General features: G+C 54.8%; 1 protein-coding gene across 1 annotated transcript in view; it reads left to right on the forward strand.

Annotated features, from left to right (window-relative positions):
- The window catches only part of FBXO15 (F-box protein 15), a 33,671-nt gene extending 14,181 nt beyond the window's left edge, over window positions 1-19,490 (forward strand). The window contains exons 7-11 of the mRNA XM_037508405.2: window positions 1,340-1,466; window positions 2,050-2,132; window positions 2,968-3,110; window positions 15,862-15,986; window positions 19,106-19,490. Coding sequence (XP_037364302.2) covers window positions 1,340-1,466; window positions 2,050-2,132; window positions 2,968-3,110; window positions 15,862-15,986; window positions 19,106-19,375 — 748 coding nt within the window. The 3' untranslated portion in view covers window positions 19,376-19,490. The remainder of the gene's footprint in view (window positions 1-1,339; window positions 1,467-2,049; window positions 2,133-2,967; window positions 3,111-15,861; window positions 15,987-19,105) is intronic.
- The last annotated feature ends 3,303 nt before the right edge of the window (window positions 19,491-22,793 follow it).

Genomic DNA, 22,793 nt, shown 5'->3' on the forward strand with positions numbered 1-22,793 from the left:
GGGGCAGCTGCCGTCCTGTCCCCTGTGTCACCCCGGCCCTGCCCCCTTCCGCCCCCCATGCCAGCCCCTCGTGCTGCAGCTCCTGGGCTGCTCTGCTGCCCCCTGGCCACCCGCTCTGTAGAGGTGGCGGGGGAACGTCGGCCTCGGTTCTGTGTTGGCAGCCTGGGGGCTGCACAGGGGGGCCTTAGCGAGTCCTGGGCATCTGTCCAGTCTGCGCATCAGTGTTCTCCAGCCTGGCGTGTGGGGGCACAGGGCTCTGGCAGTCAGGACTTTACACCCCTGCTGGTCTCTGTCCACCGTGACAAGGTCACCACAGTGTTAGGGGGCACCTGGAGGCGCCTTGTGCTAGGAGACGCCTCCTCATTCCCCTCAGAGTGGGGTGGTCTCCCCACACATTTGAAGGCCCCCTGGACGGCGTGTGGGGTTGGGGCTGAGGTTTCCCTGCCTTCCCATTCGGGCTCCTCAGCCGCCTTGGACTTGCTCCTGCCTGTGCCCCCATGCTGGCATGCTGAGGCCATCACACTGCTGCTCCCCTCCTTAGCCAGCTTTCCAGCACGAGAGGCCCTCAGATAATGCAGCGAGGGTGGCAGGGGAGCTGAGGCCCCGGTGAGCCCCTTGCAGCCACTGTTCTGCAGCAGACTTCGCTGAACAACTCTGATTTCTGAGCCCCTGAGCGCTGTGGCCCTGTCCTTGGCACTTGCTGCTCGGGCTGAGCGTCCAGACTGCCCCTGAGCGTTCCCGGTTCCGGGGCGACACCAGTGCTCCCTCCCAGGGCACGGCAGCTGGGCCCGCCGGGCGAGCGGGTGTGCGGCCCTCACGGCCTGTGAGTCCTGGGCGTCGTGGGCTCGCTCCGGGTTCCAGCGTTAGGGGCAGCAGTCTTCGTACACATTTGAGTTATTTACACTTCGACGTCAGCGTGTCTCCCTCGTGAACATGCTCTTGCTTTTGGTTCACGTCAGTTTTCCCATGTTAGTCTCACGGTGTCTGAGTCTCCTGTGCCGGCGTGAGCCGCCTCAGACGGCCTCCTGAGGCCCTGCTCCTTTGGCCTTGGGCGTGACTCGTCTTTGCTTGAGCGCTGTTTCACTCAGCGCTGCAGCCGAGAGCCGACGGTGCCTGCTGGGCTGTGATGGGGGGACGTGGGGAGAAGGTCCTTCCCCTTCTCGCCTCCCTGGCCCCTGAGCGGACAGGAGCATAGTTGAGGGTGGGTGAGAAGCTGGAATGTGTCCACTTTTTATTCCTGAGTTGTTTGGGCCCCCCACCCCAGCTAGAGTGCAGAAGTCGGGGCTCCCCGTGGATGAAGAAGCTCATACTGCTCCCCTTTCCTTGCACGGGCGCCCAGCCCGCGGTGGCGCTCCCTGATCGCCAAGTACGACCTGAGCTGCCTCAAGGCCGCCGCCACGCTGGGCTGTGACAGGCTCGTCCGGATCTTCTGCCTGAAGCCCGGGCTCCTGGTGGGGCTGTGGAAGGTAAGACCCGCTGCTGTCGTGCCGTGTCAGCCCCGCGCTCGCGCTGCACAGGCACATCACAGAGGCACGTCCTCCACCCGCGCCCTCTCCGGTGCTGCTGCCCTTCTCAAGTTCAGGGATCTGGACCCCGCTCTGCTCCTCGGCTGTCCCGGGGGGGGGGCAGTCTCCTCCCCTGCCCGGGGCGTCTGTCCCCGTGGGTCCTCACCTGGCATGGGACACCCCCTTCCTCCCCTGACCTGCCCGTGCTCAGCCTCTTTCTTCTCGCGTCTCTGCACGGCCCTTGAGGGAGGCTCTCGCCTGCCCTGCGGCAACCTGGAGCCGGCCATGAGCGTTTTCTCTGCCGTCGCCGCTGCTGCCCGGCTGTGGTGTTTGCATGTGCCCGGCACTGGGCCTTAGGGGCTGCACGCTCTGCCTCTTGGCGGCCCTGCCGGCCCTTCAGGGTGGTGAGGATGGTGGTAGTGACCCGCAGCAGCGCCGCAGGCCTCGGGGCGGGGAGCAGCCCTTCGCACTGTGACATGAATAGGCTGTGGCTTCACAGCGACTTTGTGAGAAGTGATAGGATTTCTTCTAATGAACTTTCCAGAGCGAGGAGGAACTGGCTTTTGTTATGGCGAATCTTCACGTCCATCACCTTGTGGAGAGGAGCACGCTGGGCTCGGCCACCGTGTATGTATTTGGGTGAGCTACGTTTTGGCAGCCGGCATAGAAGGTTAGAAGCGACACCATCTTAGTGTCCTGAGAACAGCTACGCGGATAGTCTGTTTTGAATCAGCAGGTGCATGCCGAAGACATCATTACTTAGCTGTCGCTAAAATAACTGGATCATTCATGAGCCCATATTTGCTCTATTTGCCCCGGGTGAGGGTATGTGCCTGGCAGAATAGCACTAGCTGAGGCCTGATGGCGTCATCACTCTGGGTGCTCAAGTCCTGGCGCGATGTCCACACGTCTCGCGAGGCCCAGGCCCGGCAGGTGGCTCAGTCTGGCCTCGATGTGTTTTGCTTGGTCTACACTGTGAGGGTCTTGGAATGAATTTGAAGGTGACCTGTGGGGCCCCCTCTCCTGGGCTGAGGCTCTCTCTTGCTCCTTCCCTCCACCCATTTAATCAGGCCTCCTGGATGCTTTTTTGGGGGTTACTTTATGTAGTAAGTTTTTTCTTATGGAGAAAAAATGGTCTCTAAGCTGGAGACCATTGCTGGGTGCATTTCCCTGCTGACACTCTGTCCTCTGGGGACTGAGACCACTCTCCTGGGCCGCGCTCACACCTGCTGGTGGCCGCAAGGCCGTGGCATCTCTGGGACTGGGCCTGCCTGTTTTTGTAGAAGCTGGGGGGCGACGGCACAGCAGCCCCCTCGCTCGCACATGCTGAGGCTTGCGGGAGCCCGTGGCGACCGGTGGAGCTGGTGCTTTCGGTGCAGGTTGATTTTTCTTTAGAGTATTTTCAATTCAAGCATTTTAACTCTAGTGTTGACAGCTTTGTGTGTATGTTTTTGCTGTTTAGCCCTTACGAGCTGCTTCCTCACACCCCCTTTCTGGATGACAGCCCGGAGTGCGGCCTGCACGGCTACCAGCTCCACGTGGACATGCACAGCGGCGGCGTTTTCTACCTGTGCGGGACGTTTCGCAATCTCTCCACCAAGAAAGGTGACCTGAGCGCCGCGTCAGCATGAAATCAAGGCTGGAGAGGACGGGGGCCGGTTTTCATGCCGGCTCCTGTATCATCCAGGGCTCCCTCTTTCCAGATGCCTGCATCTCAGGAGGACCCGGGGGGCACCTTGGCCCCATTTGCCCCTTTCTGCCCAGCGTCCTCTGTCATTGCCATCATGCCTTATCTGCCTTCTGGAATATTCTACTCGTCTTGTCTATCTGTACAGTCCTTGCTGTTTTGCCCTGCCTGTCTCCCCCCTACCCCCCCTCAGCATCTTCCCTTCGGTCTCAGAGGAATTTGGTAAATTTGCTCACCAGGCCCGGCCAGGATAAGAATGAAGAGACGCCCTCTTCCTGAGTGTTCCTCGGCGTGCTTGTCACCTGAGCAAGCTGAGACTGGACGCAGAGAGAGGGAGGAGGGGGGCTCTCCCCACCCTCCCGCCCCCCATGAGGGAGAGAAGGGCTGGCGAGTGTCGGGTGGTCTCCTCTTGGTTCCCTTGCTCTGTGTCCGTGAACTTGAAGTTTGGTGTAAAGACTTGTGTGGATTCAAGTTTTACATTTTCGATAAGACTATTTTGATATTTTACTTCATTTCTGAATATCCTGTCCTCCAAAACTCTTCTTGTGAAGGATTAGACATCTGTTGGTAATTTTTGTCATGTCAGTTTTCTTTTAGTTTATTAAATGGTGATTTCCTCGGTATGTCATTATGTCTCTATTTATTAGCTGAACTTTTCTGTGCATACTGGCTGCGCTTCAGCTGCGTGGACTCCTGTAACAGCAGGGGACGAGTGTCATCCTTTCCCCTGAGCTGCTGGTTCTCAGGATAAGTGACTGGTGTAACGGTCGCCTCCGATGGAAGAAAGGATTTTGATCTCTCGCTCACTCTCTACTCCCCCTTAATTTCCTGTGGAAGGTCGGTTTGGACTCTTTTATTTTTATTGACTTAATTTATAATAAACTAGGGTCTTGATTCTTTTTGAAGCTAAACGTCCCCCAGGTTGGTCAGTGGGGCCTGCGCAGGCCAGCTCCTGTGCCCCCTGGATGCGCCCCCTTTGTCTCTAGATGTACCCCCGTAGTCTCTGTCTCTGTGTATTTTGGCTCAGGGAGACTTGCAGGTTTTTCTGTGCTTGTTGGCACCTTTATTATAATTATATGAAATACATATATTAACCTGGGTGAATTGACATTTTTCATTCTTGAATTTTTCTGCCCCGAAATGTGGATTCTCTTTCAATGTGTTGAAAAATACTTGTTTGTGTTTTAGGAGTGGTAAAGGATTTTCTTCACATTAGTTTCCCATGTTTCTTACAATTTGTAGTAAGTATTTCACCTTTATCACCTGTGTTCTACTCTGTCTTCTAGATGTTTTGCCATACCTATGTGAGGCTTTGCTCTCGGCCACTGCTCATCCGATGGAACGAGTGGGGAAGCAGTCTTTCCTCTGGAGATTTTGGGGGACTTTGTATAGACTTGGTAGTGTTTCTTGAATGGTTGGAGAATTTACCTGAGAGATCATCAAGGCCTGGAACTTTCTTTGTGGGATAGTTTTTAACTACAGTTATAATAGGGCTGTTCAGGTTATCTATTTCTTCTTGAATGAGCTTTGGTAGTTTATGTCTTTCAAGAAATTTGTCCTTTTGATCTAAGTTGCTAAATTACTTGGTGTAATGTTGTTCGTAATATTGTCTTTTTAGTGTCTGTTGGCTCTGCCATGCTGCTCGCTAATTCTGATTGGTAATTTGTATCTTCTTTCTTTTCTTCCTAATCAGTGTGGCTAGAGCTTCACCAGTAGTACTGATCTCAAGGAACCAACGTCTACTTTTACTGGTTTTCTCTTTGTATTTCACTGATTTACTTTTTCATAGTTTCTGTCTTGTTTCTGCTTAGCTTGCAACTTGCTCTGTTTCTGAAGGGGAAACTGAGGTCATTGATTTGAGAACTTTTTTTTGTTAATATAGAGATATTTAGTGGGGGGAACTTCTCCCTAAGTACTGTATTAGTGGCATCCCTCAATTTTTTTTTTTTTTTAATGTAGGGGTAGAGAGGAAATACCCTCTAGATTTATTTTTATTTATTTATTTATGCAAGCACTGGGTACAGTCAGAAGCGCAGGAGGGTGAGAGAATTCACCAGAGCCAGAGCGGGGAGCAGAGCAGGCAGAAGGACCGAAGTACACTGCTGAGGGGAACAGTGGGCGGCAGGAGAGGTCTGCACGCCCTGTGGGACCCTCCTCCGGTGGCCGGGGAGCAGCCGGGGATCGAACCAGCGCCGCAGAGTCCGCAGGCAGCTTCTCAACCCAGCGCTCAACCGCTGCACCACCGGGGATGCCCGGAATCCCTCAATTTCTAATATGTTTTGTTTTCATTTGCATTCACTTTAAAACAGTTTTCCCCCTTTGATTTCTTCTTTCTACATTGGATAAAATGTGTTTTTTAGTTTCCAAGTATTTGAGATTTTTCTGTTAATGATTTCTTACTAAATTCCACTGTCACCAGAGAGTATGCTTTACTTGACTTGAATTCTTTTAGCTGCATGGGGACTTGTCTTATGTCTCAGATGGTGCCTACCTGGCTTACATTCCCTGCCTACTTCAAAATCACGTCCCTTCTGGGGCCTCCCTGGTGGTGCAGGTGGTTGAGCACTACACTGTGAAGCTGTCTGCAGCCTCTGCAGCACGGGTTTGATCCTGGCGGGCTAAAGAGGGTCCCACATGGCGCGGCAGACCTCTCCTGTCTCACCCGCTGCTCCCCTCAGCAGTGTATTTCATCAGTCTGCCTGTTCTGTTCCCCGCTCTGTCTCTGGTGAATCCTCTCACCCTCCCGCACATTGGGCCAGTACCCCAGTTCTTATATGAATAAAAATCTTTAAAAAAAACCAAAAACCAAAACAAAACAAATCCACGTCCTTTCTGTCATTAGGTGAGTCCCTGGAGATAAGGTGCGGGCAATAAGAATGTTGATGTCTACTGTGCCTGGCTGATTTTCTACCTACTTGCTTTTTTTTTTTTTTAAAGAGATTTATTTATTTATTTTTTTATACAAGAGCTGGGGTACAGGCCAGAGGCACCATAGGGTGAGAGGATTCACCAGAGACAGAGTGGGGAGCAGAACAGGCAGACAGACTGAAGTACACTGCTGAGGGGAGCAGCGGGTGAGACAGGAGAGGTCTGCTTCGCCATGTGGGACAGCCGGCCGGGATTGAACCGGTGCTGCAGAGGCTGTGGACAGCTTCACAGCGCTGTGCTCAACCCGCTGTGCCATTGGGGAGGCCCTTCTGCCTACTCGTTTTATCAATTATAGAGAGAGGATATTGAGATTTCTATAACTGTAGATTTATATATTTTTCTTTGCTGTTCTATCAGAGTTTGCTGCATGTGTGCTGCACGTGTGACAGCTTTCCGTGACTTGCTGGCACTGTCGTTTGTGAGACGACCTTCTTTATTCCTGATAATGTTGTTTGTTTTGAAACATAACCCATCTGATGTAAACATACACACTCCAGCTTCTTTTGACTGCTGTCAGCACAGTCTAACTTTTTCCATCCTTTTCCTTTAAACCTGTTGGTGTCTTTGCAGTTGGTTAATATGTGTCTTCGGTCCCTCAGGTCTGTGACAGACAGTTCATTCCTTTTCTCATGCTGTGTGTTGATTGAAGAAACTGAACCTGCTCTTTGTCTGTACAAACCTTTGCATTTTGAGTGACTGCTTCTGGCATTGACATGTCTCTCTGCCCTGGGGGTCATATCTAGAGGCTTGGTCAGGCTTAGGTTTGGCATTTTTGGGCAAGAATACCTTGGAAGGGGTGCACTGTTGTCCCTGCTGTTTCTATCAGAAGAACAGAATGCTGCTAAATATAATTTGTGTTAAGATTGGTCAGTGGGTTTAGGGATTTTTCAGCCTGTTCCTTCGATTACATGTAAAATTTCTCTATGACTGTCTACCAGTGGTTAACCAGTTGCTGGGTGCCTGCCCGCGTTCATTATTTCATCATTCAAGCCAAGACGGTGGGCCCCGAGTTCTGTCACTCCTCCTGTAGCTGCTAACAAGGCTTCTCCTGTAAAGTTTTCTCATCAACTCTTTAGTTCCCTGAAATAGAGTTTGTGCAGGAGCACAAGACACTTGCTTGATTCTTTCTCTTTATTAATGTGCAGATTAGTGAATCAACGCTCCTACAGTCTCTAACGATGACTTGCAAGTTTTGGGGGCTGTTAAAATGGAGCACTTGGACTTAAATGTCCGTTGAAGCTAGTGCGTCCTCCCTTTCACTGTCACCCCGATGCTTGGATTGTGTTGCTGTGGCCGTGGGCTCCTGGTGCTTTGACGCGACTCTGGCTGTCCTTGGTAGCTCTTGTCTTCCAGCAGGACAGGACGCCTGGCACTCACCTTGTCTGACGCCTGCCCAGGCCTGGAGTCGGCTGTTTCCCCACGTGTTACGGTTCTGTCCGCTCCCCGGCGCTGCGGTGTTGAAAGGCCCCGTCTGCCCCGCGGACGTGCACGTGACTCTTGGGTTCTCATGCTCTTCGTGGTTTTTCTGTGGGCTGAGCTAAGACATTTGTGACAGTGTGATAGGACTTTATAATGTGAAGAAATAAGTTATTTAAATGAAGGGTCTTAGGGTCTTTAACAGAACAGGCAGATCCACTGAAATCCACTGCTGAGGGGAGCAGCGGGGACACAGGAGAGGTCTGCTGTGCCATGTGGGTCACCTTCCTGGCTGGGGATCGAACTTGTGCTGCAGTGGCTGTGAATAGCTTCATAGTGCTGCGTCTTAATTCCTTGCACCACCAGGGAGCCCCCAATTCACTTCTTTGATGATATATTTATGTGTAATATAGTTGTATCTTAACATATTTATAAGTATGTTTTTATATATAACATACTTAATGTCTCCTTATGCTGAAAGTCTGTTTTGAAAACATCATCTTACGCAATAATTTTAAAATAGCAATAGCCATACTATCAGGCTAATGCGCCTATCAGAATGCACTCTTTATTAAGAACTTCCTTGTTTTTTATGTGCTTAAGATATAGCGTGCTGGAGATATCAAATAAGACACTAAATATGTAGCATTATGTATCAAAAATAAGTGCTTAAACATAGGCCAGGGACCAGGATAGAAAGAAAAGGAGGCTGGATATACAGCTGTGTAACCGGACACCCGAAATCGCTCTGCTCTGTGTGGTTATGCCACCCCCGTGCAAGCTGAGGGGTTTGTTTCAGTTGATGTCTTATTTTTCAGGATTTCTCTGCTTTTTTGTTTTGGTACATTCAAATGAACTGCCACATTCACATAGCTCTGAACGTGAAACTCTAGAACAAGGCAGCTGAGCGGTGTCCCTCTGTCCCGACCCTTTGCCCTGTCCTCTCCCTCCTTCCAAACAGCCCCTGTGTCCGGCTTCGGCCTGGTTGAGCGTTTCTCTTTGACTGCACAGTGCTGTGCATCCGTCTATTTGTATTTCTCCCAGTTTTTTTTTAAACTACTGTACCGCCTTTTAAGTTTCTGACTTTTCCTAATTAATGATGTATTCCGGGGATCACGCTTTATGATGAGGCAGAGAACATTTGCAATGTCTCTTGCTAAGCAGCTCCGTGGGTCCCTTGTTAACGGGTTCTCCGGGGTCCGACTTTGCTGTGGAAGTAGTGCAGGGAGTGACCTTGTTCACACATCACTTCAGATTTGCCAGCTGGTCTTTGGAACTTGCTTAGAAATAGGATTGCTCGGTCAAAGGGTCAGCACATGCTTTTGAGAGACACTGGCAAATTCCCATCAGAATATCTTGTGTTTCCAGCTTAATGGCGACATTACATTAATCAAATATTTAATTAACCAGGTATGTTCTTCCAGGGGTTTGTTAGGTGCCCTTCCAAGCTAAGGACATGTCTATCCTAGATTGGTTGGATCTTCGAAAACCTGGGGCGTAGTGGTTAATGTTCTCGGATGGGTCTTTGGGCGACCACCGCCGTGAGCTTTTCTTCCCCGCGCTGTGGAGGGGGCAGGTCTCGCTGCCGCGCCGGCCTGGGGCCCAAGAGCGCGCGCCTGCGCCACCCACCGCCTCTTCAGCCGGATCTTACGCTAAGCTGCTGGTCTCAGTTTGGGTTTTAGTGTTTTTTCTTTTATACTCAGCCTTACTCTTCACTCGTTAGTCTGTTTCTGATCCAGTTTTTATCAAGTTTTCTGCTTTCCACAAATCAGTTTTAGTATTTAAATGATTTCCTAGAAAAGCATCAGCTTTCTTGAGGTTAATTTTTTTTTTAACCCATTTTCTATCTTTTTTGATCTGACTGCTTCGATTGTTTAATTTTTTGGGTTTTTCTTGCGTGCGCTCTGCTATGTCCCAGATTTTGACCTCTCAGGATGCGGTTAGGCTGGAAGGTGATGTGGAGCACCTGCCTGGGAATTGGGTTTGCTCTACAGCCGCCGGTCAGGGCCCGGCCGGGTGTGGGCGTGAGTCCTGCCCTGCCCTCAGCTGCGGTCATTCCTCAGTCCTCCCGCCCACTTACCTCTGTCTGCCAGTTAAAATAGAAAACTGGTCTCGCTCCTCTTCCCACCCAGTGTGGGCCATCGAGGCTGCTGCTGGGGTTGCTACACCGGGGCACAGTCTACTCACCTGTCTGCGGGGCCCCGGCGTGAGCAAGACCTGCTCAGCCCTCATGCCCTTTGGTGCCTTATTCCGGTGCTGCCTGTGTGACACCATCTGCAGCTCCCCGAGCCCAGCGTTCTGTTCTCGGGGTCAGGTCTGTCTTAGCTGGGGTGTCTGGAACCTTAGGGGAGGCGCCCTCCCTGGCTTGTGGACAAGTGTGGATTGTTGCTGATTAAGCTCGTCCGAGTTCCTCACAGCCGAGTTGTGCCCTTGGTGACGGTGAAGGTGGCAGCCACAGAGAACTTTGCGGCACTCATGGGTTCTGGCTGCACATTTTGTATCTAACCTCCTCTTCGCAGAGAGCCACGAGCTGGGTGACTGGGGCTGGAAGTCAATTCCCAGCGGCTGCAGGCGGCCCTTCCTCGCCAGGCCCACGCCTCCGTGCTGCACACGAGACTTCCCCAGCAGCTCCTGGAGACGCTTCTCACCCCGGGGCTTCCGCAGTGGTGTCTCGAGGGCGTCTCTGCCCACTTGCTGAAGCAGCCACTTAGCCCTCTTCTTCATGCTGGTAGCCTGAGAGGTGAGAAGATCGCTACAGCAGGCCAGAGGCTGAGTCGGATGCAGGAGAAAGGGCCTCGGGCAGGTGGGGAGGCATCACCTCTCCTCTGCTGTTTTTACAGTAAAAATGTGCGTTTCTCCCTCAGGATTTCCATCTGGTTCTGCGCCTGCGAGTCAGCAGAGGGCACTGTTGCCATCAGAGTCGTCCTCATGGTCCCCTGATTTGAACAGTACAGGCCCGAATGTCCTCTGCAGTTCTCGAGAGGCTCTCTGGTGGCGGCGTGTGGTATATTTAGTAAATTCCAGCTTTGTCATTGCAGTTGGGAGCGACAGCATTTCCCCTATTTTTAAGAACACTTTCTCCCTCTCAAGGATAAAATGTTGCATCATCACGTCCCCAGGACTGAGGCGGCCCTACAGGCTGTTTGTCATCAGCGGGACCGGAGGAACCCGCCGGCGCCACGAAGCGGCAGTCCAGACAAGGGGCGAGAGTGGGGCCGCGGGGCCGCGGGACTGGACGGGTGCGATTCCAGCTGCTAGTGCTGAGGGCAGGACTGTGCGGGGTGGACCCCCAGGCTTGCTCCCCGAGTTGGGCCTGTGCGGAGGGGGCTCTGAGGGGTCCCTGAGGGTTCCTGGGAAGGACTTCCCAGGAGGAGGCTGGAGGGCTCTGATTAGTTAATGGGGAGGGGTCTGGACTGAGGAACTGGGTAGGTCCCAGTGGTGACTGCAGTGTCGCTTGTACCCAGCCCAGATGTGGGCATCTTGCCTGGCCATTTCCAGCTTTCTGTCTTCAAATACAAGTTCCGAGGATGCACCACCTTGGGCCCCGAATTCATCGCGGTTCTATTAAAATCCCCCAAAGGGACTCTATTATGAAGCTTGCAGGATGGAGTCAAAAATCCCTCTAGAAACAGGCGTGTGCATAGGAAACGACTGAGCATTTTTGTTGTCAGGTTTTCATGGGGCGGTGGTGTCCTCGTCCTCCGCGTGATAGGGTGGAGGTCACAGAACAGCAGCTGGAATCCCCCACAGCCACCACACAGCCTAAGCACAGACCAGGGCCTGCCAGCCGCCCATGGCCCCCGCACCCCCCGCGCCCCCCATGGCCCCTTCTTTCCCATCAGATGTCGCTGGAGGCGTGTGGCCAGTGGTCCCTGGCTGGTTTCTTCTTTGAAACGTTTCTCTGCTGTGAGCTGGACACAGAGACGCCACGGCAGATCACCGCGGGCACGCACTTGTCCAGGCCGAGGTTAACTTTTGAAAATGAATGTAGAGGGGCCTGGCTTTTGCAGGCCCCACACAGCGATGAAGCTGCAGTAAGGGGAGCGCGGGTCCCTGAGGCCACACCGGGCCGAGAGCAGACCCCGCCTCTCCTGGTTCCCGACTCTCATCAGGTGACTCTGGTGAGGACTGAACTGACCGCCCAGCCCAGGGCAGCTGCTCCACTCGGAGCGCCCTGACGTAGCTGGACCCCGGGATCTTTAGCCCTCTGTGGCTGTGCCTGCATCGCCGTGGGTTACGAGCATTATCTGTGCACAGGATGGTTTGCCCAGGTCGGCTGCAAGGCTCTCTAGAACTGACTGTGCGAGGAATACAAATGAGGACTCAGGACGTTTGTTTTCAGACTAAACAAGCCCAGTGAGGCGCTTGGCGGGAGTCTGGCCGTTCCGTGGCACCTCGTGGGCATGATGATGCCTCAGAACAGAGTTTCCTTGGTTCTGTTTCCTTGACTGTTTGTCATGTACTTTGCTATGAGGTACTTTGGGTGAGATTTTTTCTTTTTTTAATACACGTTGCTAAAAACAGACCAGAAGACCCCAGTTAGCAGTTAGTGCTTGATGCCTGGGGTGGGTTCGTGGGTGCAGGGGAGGGGCGCACGCAGCTGCAGGGGCTCTCACTCCAGCCCACCAGCAGGGTCCAGCGCTCGGCCAGTCCCTCGCCCATGGTTTTCAATTGTGCATAATCAAACAATCTTTCTGTTGGTGTTTCTTCCCAGTATTTTACACAAAGGAAGTCCCCACTACCTACCACCAGGCAGTAAGCACCTGTTTCCCTTGGGTCCTCTTCATGTTTTTAAGCCCTCACTGCCTTCCGCTTAGCATAAGCCCCCGGACAGCCCATGGGTCCAGCCCGGCCTCTTGGCTTCTCGCTCTTGGGCAGCAACCCTTCTAGCGTGCCCACCAGGAAAGTTGGTTCTTTAGCTGTCTCTTGTACATTTTGTTATGAAAAATGTATTTAATGTACATCTAAATATATATAGACGTGTATATACATCTATGTATCTTACTTGGGTTTCATCCAGGCTGGGGTTTGGACTGTCTCCATAAGCTGAGTTCCCTTCTGGATAACGCTGGTGTAGACACTGCACCTGCTCAGCTCGCGGCGCTTCTGGCCGGGGTCAAGGCTGTGGTGGCTTCCTCTGCAGGTTCCCGGCTGGCTGGGCTCATCCGCTAGCCTGTAGCACTCTGCAGTGTGTCTTCCATTAAATACCAATTCAATAATAAATGTTCAGTGCCTTCTCTGTAGGGCATAACAGAAGATGCCGAGGGGCTAAAAAGAAGTTACAGGCCTTAGGGACTTCTTTTTTTCCATCAAAAAAAAAAAAAGGGTGTTTCAGCTCTTCCGCAGAGCAAGCCCAGACAACCTTCCTTTAGGAAATTTTACTCTGAAGGGTTTTGTTATATCACATATTTTTCGTGTAAAGCATGTTCTCATATTTATTACTTGACTTCAAGAGTAGTGACGTTTTTCCCCTCTGTAGCTCGGTGCTAATTATTTCTACGTTTCTAGGTCAGCTGATCCTCTCTGGGCTCTGATCCCGCCAGGAAGGCATTAGAAATAGTGCAGCCCTTTCCAGGAGGGGACACTAGAGTAATGAGAGCCAGAACTTCTTCATCGCGTCTTCGTCAGTGGCTATTAGTGATTTTTTCCTGTTTTGTGCATCTGGCGGCCCATTGTGAAAGTCAGCCTCACAAGTAGCTGCTCACTGTCCTCATACTCTGTGGCAAAGGCTTTCGAGTTTCTAGGGTCTCCTGCCCTCTCTACCCCGACTTGCACCAGAGCTGCCACTGACCACGGCCTCCTGTTTGTCCGTCACTGAGCTGCGGTCGAGGGGCCTTCCTGGCTCGCTTGCCCGCATGCGGTTATCTGCTGGCTTAGCCCGGCACTGGGGGCCTGACTCAACCCCTACCCCTCTTCCCGCTCGCCTCGACAGGCGTTCGACCCTCGGTCAGTCTCCACCCCACCTTCTTTCCTTCCCACCTTCTCCATGTTCTATTTATGAGGCAAAAAATGAACTCTAGTCGTAGCCGAGAGATAACAAGTGTCATTAGCAGCGCCATTAATATGCCGTAGAGGGCGTGACCTTTCCTCCCAGAGACTGTAGGTTATTTGAGGAAACAGCTGAGGTGCAGAGATGGTTCAGTGTAATTATTTTTTTATTTTATTTTATTTATTTTTTATTTTTTATTTTTTTTATTTTTTTAGATTTTTTTTTTTTAATAGAGGCATGTTTTATTTATTTATTTATTTGTTTCTTTGTTTTGTTTATACATGCACTGGGCACAGTCAGAAGCGCGGGAGGGTGAGAGAATTCACCAGAGCCAGAGGGGGGAGCAGAGCAGGCAGAAGGACCAAAGCACACTGCTGAGGGGAGCAGCGGGCGGCAGGAGAGGTCTGCGCGCCATGTGGGACCCTCCTCCAGTGGCCGGGGAGCATCCGGGGATCGAACCGGCGCCACAGAGGCCGCGGGCAGCTTCGCAACCCAGCACTCAACCACTGCGCCACCGGGGAGGCCCAGGTTCAGTGTAATTAAATGGAAATTGTGGGGGTCAGCGGAGGCCAGTGTGGGTGGAGGGTGGATGTCCAGTCTGAGGGACCAAACTCCCCGAGGGAGGGGGTAGAGGAAGCTCTGGGGGCACACCGGGGCCCGGACCGCCTGCTTGGGGGATTGGAAGGCTGTGCCGCGGGCCGGGGCCTTGGGCGCAGGCTGGGGCGGCCAGGACAGCTGACCTTTGTGGCTGCTGTTCCCGCCACTTTCTATTTTGATACAGCCTCTGCGTCGAGGAGATCACAGGCTCAGGCCCGCATTCCGTGCACCCCTGTCCAGGTCCTTTCACCACGGACGCGCTGCTTGTTCTGGAGCTTCCACTGAACGGGACCCCGCAGTCGGTCCTCTGGTTTCTGGGTTCTTTCTCTGTGTGGCTTGTGTCCAGATTCCGGCCTTGGGCTGATGTCCTGGCGTGCTCGGCCTCCCTGCAGGTGGCGAGAGTCTCCCGGTGTGTGGGTGAGCACGTAGCCGTCACCACCCCCAACCCCGTCCGAGTGGAAGCGTCCCTTGGACAACCTTTGCTCTCGTCCCTCTTGGCCAGGTCTGTGGGACTGAGCCCTGGGGCACCAGGGCCAGGCTGGCTGGGTGCCCTCCCGGTGGGGCAGCAGTGTTCACTGCGGTGCTGCTCCCCCTAAGGGTCACTGATGTTAAGCACTTTTTCATGTGCTTATTAGCTATTTGCATAACTTTTTGAGGTGTCTCTTCATCCTTTTGTCTCATTTCAAAAAATGAGCTGTGTCTCTGTTCTTCCTGGATTGTGGGATCCAGATACTGGTCCTTTCTCAGATACAGGTTTTGCAAACATTTTTCGGTCCGTCTTTGTCTTGCTTATTTATTTTCTTCATGGTATCTTTTGATGACACCCAATTTATCATTTTTTATTACTTTATGGTGACTTTTGCTTTTCCTGCCTTAAGAACTTCTCCTGCACCTCTGGGTGGCCCAGCTGACAGCGCCCCTGCAGGCCTCTCTGCCTGGGGACGGCCACGGAGGAGGCTGCAGAGCACTGCTGTGAGCCTTTTGGCTGCTCTGGGAATTTCTAGAAAGGGGCTTTGACCCTTAAAGCAACTTAGATTAACTTAGGGGCAAAGGTTATTTCCCTTTGTCCCAGGAAATAACCAGCTGGGGATGAGGAATATTTGCTCTTTTCTACTTTTTTCCCGTGGCTTGGCCTGTGATTCCCATCTCTCCTGTAATCAGGTATCCACCTCGGGAGAAGCCTCACCCCCAGAAGGCAGGGCTGTGTCGCCAAGCGGCTGTGGGGGAGGGCAGGGTGCGGGGAGCACGTGCCAGGGTTGCCAGACCGGAAGCAAGGGCAAGGGTGTCTGTGTGTTGTCTGCCTGCTGGGCTCCCCCCCTCCCACCCCACCCCCACCCACTGCTCACAGATCCTCCCTCTCTGGACTCCGTCTCCTGGGCCCTCACATTCTGTGTCCCGGCTGTGTGGCTCGGGGCTCCGCCTTCTTTGGCGACTCGGTTCTGCTTTGCCATTTTCCTGGCTGTCGAGTCAGAGCACCTGGGCCTTCTGAGCCCTCTCTCCAGGGGGACGGTGGACGGCAGGTCCTCCCCAGCCTCGCCTCTCGCTGGGAGGTCACCTTCTGGCACAAGCTCCTCTCCGGTGGGTGCTGGAATGCAGTGGCCGCCGGGCCTGGGCCACCGAGCTCTCCCTGCTGCCCAGGGAGCTGGTCTGGGCCCCAGGGGGCAGCCACGGGGAGGGCTCTGGGGACGTGGCTTCTCCTGCCCTGGGATGTAGTGACCAAGAAATCTCTGCTCTTCCAGGATACATCGAGAATGGATATGTGAAGCTCATTGTGATCAGTGTCAAAAATAACGCAGAGCACCTACCTCTGGTCGGAAAAGTCGGCCTCTCTTGGAAAACTGGCGTTCTGGATGGCTGCGTAAAGGTAAGTGCTTCTTTTCTCTAAATAGCCTGGGTTCTGTATGGTGAAGCAGCCCTGCTGATGTGTGGGTGTGGCCCTGCTCTTACAACCCCAGCGCTGTCATTCTGGTTTCGGGAGATTTGCGTGCAGCCTCTTAGCCGTCGGCATCCCTCGGTATCTGCTGGGTACCTGCCGCCCGTCCTCGAGCGTGGGGCTGGGTGGCGGCGGCGCCTGGCAGTGCTGGTCAGCGGCCGTGGCCCTGCCACCCCCGCCCGAAGCCCCTCCACTGTCTGCTTTGAGGAGGAGGCGGCGGCCGTGGGCTGGGCCCGGCGGGCAGCGTTGGCTTGGACGCGTGATTCTCATGCACTGATTTAAAAAGTATTGGAGCTGAGTCTAGAACAGATAGTTCCTCCAACAGTTAAGTCAGGTTGCTCCTCTCAAAATGTAACCACGTGTCCGGAGAGCTGATCTGGGGCTGGGAAGGGGAGCAGGGCCGGCGAGGAGGGGCGGGGCGCAGGGGAGCACCCCCAGACAGTGTCCATTGTCTCCAGGGGCCCTGGCGCGGGGCTGCTCCGGCTCCCCTTCCCCTCCGCCTTGCGTTGTGGGCTGAGGGGCTTTCACACCCACGGGGCCCAGGGGGCTGGCGCCGCCTACGCCGCCGGTGATGTGACTTTGTCTTCGCCGTCGTGGCAGGACTGTGGACGGGGTCGCTGGGCACGAGAAGCACTTAGTTACGAGGTGCTGTCTCTTCAGCCTCTCGGTGTTTGAAGTAATGGAATGTTTGTTCACTTATTTGTGAACCACTCTTCAGCTTTTGGCGAAGATGCTGTTCGTTACGCAGGAAAGAATCTTGTCTCCATGGCTCTGAGGGCACAGGCCCGAGTTCTGTTCTCATGGGTTTGGATGAGTCTCGTAACGAAAAATGTGTATTAAAAATAACAATCAAAATAGGCCGCGAGGACCAAGAAAGGCAGAACCCAGACTCTACATGTGGCGGACTAAAGGGTCAGCGGGGTTGAAAACTCACTCGTGCTGCGTCTTCTGGTGGTCGAGAGCACGAAGGTTACTTCTAAATCCACATGGGCCTTGGCATCAGTTTTAACTCACTAATATCTTGGCAAGACTGTTTCTGCTTCCGCGAGAACAGTTGCGCTCAGGAGAGCTGCTGAGGGCAGCACCTCACATGGGTCAGCAGGTGCGGGTGGCTGTGCCCCTGCCCCCTCCCCCGACAAGGGGGGGCGCTTTGGCCAGTTTGCTACCTGGGACTGCTGTGAACGGGCGAGCAAGGGTGAGGGCGCCTGTCACATCGGATCCCTTCCAAGAGCGTGACGCCGCCAGTGCCCCGGGCTGTGGCCCCAGACATCCGCTCCGCACTGCCAGGGAGCCGCGCCTTCTGCAGGTCCTGCTGGGAGGGCCAGGTGCAAACATGGACGGAGGTGAGTGGGATGCGGGAGGAGGAGCCTTGGGCCGGGAGACGGATGGGCGTTGCTCAGACTGGAGTGGGTGGGGGGTCCGGCGGGAGTGACCTCCCCGGGAGCCAGCCGGGAGCCTCCCAGCCAACCGGGCGAGGTGCGCTGGGGAGTCTGCGATGCTGCTGATACCTGCGTCCAGTTTGTCCTGGTGTCTGTGCAGGCGTCCGAATCGCAGTGATAAAGCACTGACGGGCTGTGTGTCCCACGGTGACAGGTGTGTCCGGGAGGGCGCTGGAGACCCTGCCGCGACGCTGCCTTCCAGAGACTGACAGTGCATTCCTGAGCATGAAACGAACCAGCCCTGGTCACCTTCAAGGAGCACGGCTCGTGCCCGGCACAGTGAGGCCAGTGTCACACGCCAAAGCCCCTTGCAGGACCCCGTGGGCTCCCAGGGCCCGGCTGCGCTGCACATGTGCGTGGTGGGGTCCGTGGCAGCAGCTGCCCTTGGTTAAGCGTGACCCCAGGATGCGCAGCCGGCACCCGCTGTAGGGTCATGGCTTCAACTGAGCCGTGGCTGCCCAGGCTGCCGCACCCTGGCCCAGCGGCGGCTGCGGGGTGCACCCGTGTCCGCCTCCCGCCGCGCAAGTGTCCGGACGCTCCTGGTGGCGTGTGCCTGGCCCTGTTGTTCGCGAGAGCTAAAGCTGGAGCAAGCCAGGCCCTGGGACCGCGCCGAGGGGCCATGTAGTGGGGTGGCCTTGCACCTCAGAAAGGAAGGACGTGCTGGCGCCTGTGGCCATGGGGTGAGCCGGGGGACACTGTACCCCCTGAAACATCCAGTCACATCAGGATTTGTGCTGTGTGTTGGCTCTTACCTGAGGACCCTGGAGAAGCCAGGTTCATGGAGATGGTAGGAGGAGGAAGGTTCCTGGGGTACAGGGGCAGGGAGGGAGCTGCTGCTTGACACTCGGAGTGTCAGTTTTGTGAGCTGGGAGGAGCAAAGGAGGCAGCACCGGGTGTGAGCCCAGCCGATGCCAGGGGCCCAGAGGACGGCTAAGGTGCAGGCGTGTGTTAGCGTCTGTGATCACAATGAAAAAGGTAGAACACATTAAAATATTAGTAGCTGTCGGTTTCTCAGCATCTCCAACTGTCTCCTCCCGACTCGTCGGGGCCTTCTCCAGCTGACGTGCTTCTTTCTGCCCCCTCTTCTGTAGGGGGATGCGCAGGGGTCAGCCCCCACCCCTTGACCTTTAGTCTGGAGGCCAGGACTGTGGGTTTGTCCTGTGATTACTCCTCCATCTAGTCTTCCCATGAGGCACAGCCATGACGGCTCAGGACTTTGGCCACCATTTTGCTCGTGAAGGACAGCAGGCCCTTCCCTGCGCCCCCCAAGCCCACCGTGTATCTGGTCCTCCCCGAGCCAGGGTGCGTGCCGTGCTGGTCACTGCGGGGGGTGCAGAGGGGGGGTGGGGTACAGAGCTGACCGGCCCAGGGAGCTGAGGTCCCACCCCCCACCCCAGCGGGATGAGTGACGTGTGCCCGAGCCTGCCCCGTCCTTGCCAGCCCTGCTCCCGCCGCCCGCGCCCTGGGGCGTGGCCCTCGCTTCCCTCCTCTTCGCTGAAGTCCGGTCCTCCTCCCCGACAGCGGCGTTTGCACATTTGTTAATGAGACGTGAAGATCAGGCCGAGCTGCTCCTGTCCCTCACGCTTACCGCTGTCTGTGTTTATCTCGTAGAGTTGTTTTATTATGGACGTGACTCTGTTGGACGAGTGCGGGAAGCCCTTTTGGTGTGTCAGCTCCCCGGTGTGCATGCGGCCGTGCCCCTCGCCCCCCGACGGGCCGCATCTCTTGGGTCAGACATACTGTGTTGACTACGCGGACGAGGACGGGCAGGTGCACGTGGAGCTGGTGTGGATCGAAGAGACGCAGGAGCACTTCATCGTCAGCCTGGTCCTGCACCTCAGCGCGGCCAAGATAAACCGCTGGTTCGGGACAAAATACTGAATGTGCGCGGGGCGGCCCGGCGCGGCTGTTTGCTGCGGGCCAAGCAGCTCTGTTGTCGGTGTTGGAAGTTAAAATAAAGGTCCCTTGATGCCTGCTCATTTCGTATCCGTGATTATGATTCCCGGTCCTTTTTAAGTGAACGTTTAGAGGATGAAGTTTAATTTTTAAAACATGAAAATAGAACATCCTGAGGAAAATTTATATAACCTAAAAAGAGAAAAAAGACTCCTCGTCGGCCCTCACCGTTTAAAAGACAGGAGCGTGTACGCAAGCGCGGGGCCGGCGTGAGAGATGCACGGGGGGCCCCTGGGTTGGCTTCAGCATCACATGACAGAATGTGGTTAACGGCGACCGTCATGGCGTTCGTTAGCATTGGAAGGTGCTCTAGTCGCGGCATTCAGCAGTCATGCTAGTATTTCATGACACAAAGTAAAACAGACAACCTGCTCCGCAGGGAGGATTGTCTGAGCGCGTCGGAAGTCATTCCTTGGGCAGCAGAGCGGGGCACGGCAGCCCTGAGCCGGAGCGGGACGGGGGCGCAGGGCGGCCGAGGCGGGGGGCTCAGGCAGAGATGACGGTGGCCGTAAGCCCGTGTTTTTCTCAGGAATTTGGGTCTGGTCAGTCTTCCATGTGTTGGTCGCTTTTTTCCGGTATTTTTTCCCTCAGTGCTCAAACATGTCAGACAATCTCTGGTTCTTCTTCCTGCCAGACAAGCTCATTCCCAGCCTCCTGCCTCCGGTTGTGCTGACCCGGACCCCGGTCCTGCCGGGCAGCGGCCCGGGGCAGCGGCCCGGGGCGCCCGCCTTTCTCCTCCACTCCCAAGCCTCTCCCCTCACTCGCCTCCCGCGGCGCCCTGGGGGACACGAGGAGTTTGGAGCCGAGAATGTCTGACAGGGTCCGGCGGGCAAGTGAACGTGCTCTCAACTGCAGGAGGAAGAATGTTTTCCCTTAGAACGCTGAAGCCATTTTCCGCCGCGGGCCGGCCGCTGCTGGCGTTCGCGCAGCTGTCTGGCTTCCCCGGGTGCGCCCGGCCGCCGCCTGCTCGGGGCCGTCACAATGGACTCTTGCAGCGTGGCGGGGAGTAGGCCCCTCACACGGCGTGGGCCATTTAATCTATGAATGTGTGCACCTCGCTTCTGGGTTTTTTGGAAAAAAATCTGTCAGTATTTTCCCTGTAGCCCTTTTCTTTATTAACTTAGTAACCAGCCGTCGTGCCTTCTGGATTGACCCTCTCCCGTGTTTCATCTTTTCCATTTCTCTTTTGTTCTGTTTTCTGGAAATGGCCTCAATTTTGTTTTCAGCCTTTCTATAGCATTCCTGTTTTTCTTTGGTCATCATTTTTTTCTTACTTTATTAGGATTCTTTTCTGTTTCTTACAAAGCATCTTGCACCTGTTTCAGAGGGTGGGTTAGCTTGTGGGCCACGGTGTCTGTGGCTGCAGCGGGACTTGGTGAGGGAGCCTGGGGTGTCCCCAAAGCCTTTAGGGGCCAGAGCTGGTGGCAGGCTGAGCTTGTCCTTGAGGCTGCAGTTTGCCAACCCCTGTGCAAAAGTCTCTGAGGCTGTCGATTTTAATTTTCAAAAATGTTTTCACTTCACCATTTGACAAAACCACCGGGGGGTGGGGGGAAGGGGCGGGAAGTACAGTTCTCGGGAGAGCGTGGTGAGGGCAAGCTGCCTCCCACCACAGGGACACATCCCGACAAAGGGGCCGGCACCCCTGGGGGCGCTCAGGCGAGCGGCCTTTGGCTCCAAAGACGAGGCCCAGACTTGACCCTCTTTGGGTAACTTGCTGGAGTGGCCCCTCTGGGTGGAGGGTTGTGGGCACCTGCCTCGAAGCGACTGTCAAAGGAAAGGGTGGCCCCCTGGCCGCATGCCCCCAGGATAGTCCCCCAGCCCGGCCAACCCGTCGCTTTTAAAGGGGCGGGGGGCAGGGCTTCAAGCATGGACCACGGGCGTTGGAGGACAGTCAGCCCAGGGGGTTCTGGTCACCCTGGACGGTGACCCTGTGAAAACGAGGGGTGTGTCACCCTGAGACGCGGTGCAGATGGAGCAGGAGTTTGCACGCCACCATTCTGGTTGCAGCGTTGTTTTGACGGTGGGCATTATTAGCGACCTTGAGAGTAGGTGGAAATAGTCAACCCTCAGTGAGGCCAGCCGGAGTAGAGCTTCACAGCGGAAACTAGACTTGGGAGAAAAAATGGGCACTTGAGAAAATGCTTAGTAGCAAAAATGTAAATTTGTATCATTTGACATGGTCTCCAAAGTCAATGAATCAAGTTTGCGTGTGGAACTTGCACGGAAAGGGGCTGGTCCCGACGAAAATGAAAAAACTCAAACAGCTGACTGTGTGGTCTGGAGAACTGATCAAAGGCTTATGCAGGTTTAATGGCACTTAGTGTTGCTATAAGTGGGAGGAAAATGTCTTCACTGATAGAGTCTAAACACCCTCGGGGGCAAAATGGCGGGGTTGAAAGATTCTGTATTGATTTAAGATGCCCGGCACTTCGTAGCTGCAGTGTGTTTTAAGTGAAGCAAAACATATTTTTGTAACCGACTACAGGGAGAAATGGACAGATAAACACAGCGTGACTTGTTGAAGACGTTGGATTATGAACGCACATCACCTGCAATTTTATTAGTGCTGCTATAATGAAATAAAATATTTAAAAATCCGAAATTTGCTTCGTGGTTCCATTAACTCTGCAGTTGTATTCTGAGGTAAGCAGACGTGGGAACCTGCAGGAAAAATCACTCGGCCTTTTACCTACACACAGCCGCGCTGCAGTGTGAAGGGGGAAGGTGCCAAAGGGCCGGGAGTGCGGTGGTGGGCCAGGACGGGGCAGGAGGAGAAGGGGCAGGCGGCGAGGTGCGGGGAGAGGCTCAAGGCCAGGAGGGGCCTCGGGAAAGTGGCAGGCGCCCCGATGCACCCTCCCCACCGCCAAGTCTCAGACTTTCCCTTGCCTCAGTGCCTCCGGGAGTCCAGTGCCCCGCGCCGCGGACAGCCGAGCGGCACCAGCGCTCCTGCTCCAGAGCGGAGACACCCGGCCCCTGCACTGTGGAGCCGGCGCCCTGCTGAGCAGGGACTCCAGGACGCAGCATCGGCAGAGGGCAGAGCTTGTACTTTATGAGCTTGTTACTCTTCATCTTTCTAAAGTACTGTGTCTCCAAATCCAGCTTGACTGACTTCCCTCGTGACATGCCCCAGCTTCAGGCGCCCCCGCACCTGACCCAAGTGAAGGCCCGAGGCTGCCCGGAGACGCCGCCTTGCGAGGGACGCCCCACGGCCCTGACCTGTGCTTTCCTTCGGGCCGGCGCTGGGCTGTCCGCGGGGGACCTGCCCGAAGGTGGCCCCTGACCCGCCAGGCCTGGAGCGGGGCGCGGAGTCCGGGGCGCTCAGCAGCAGCCCCTGGAGCCACAG

This window comes from Talpa occidentalis, unplaced genomic scaffold (genome assembly GCF_014898055.3).
Source record: "Talpa occidentalis isolate TD23 unplaced genomic scaffold, MPIMG_talOcc4v2.1 talOcc4.13, whole genome shotgun sequence".
NCBI classification, from domain to species: Eukaryota; Metazoa; Chordata; class Mammalia; order Eulipotyphla; family Talpidae; genus Talpa; species Talpa occidentalis.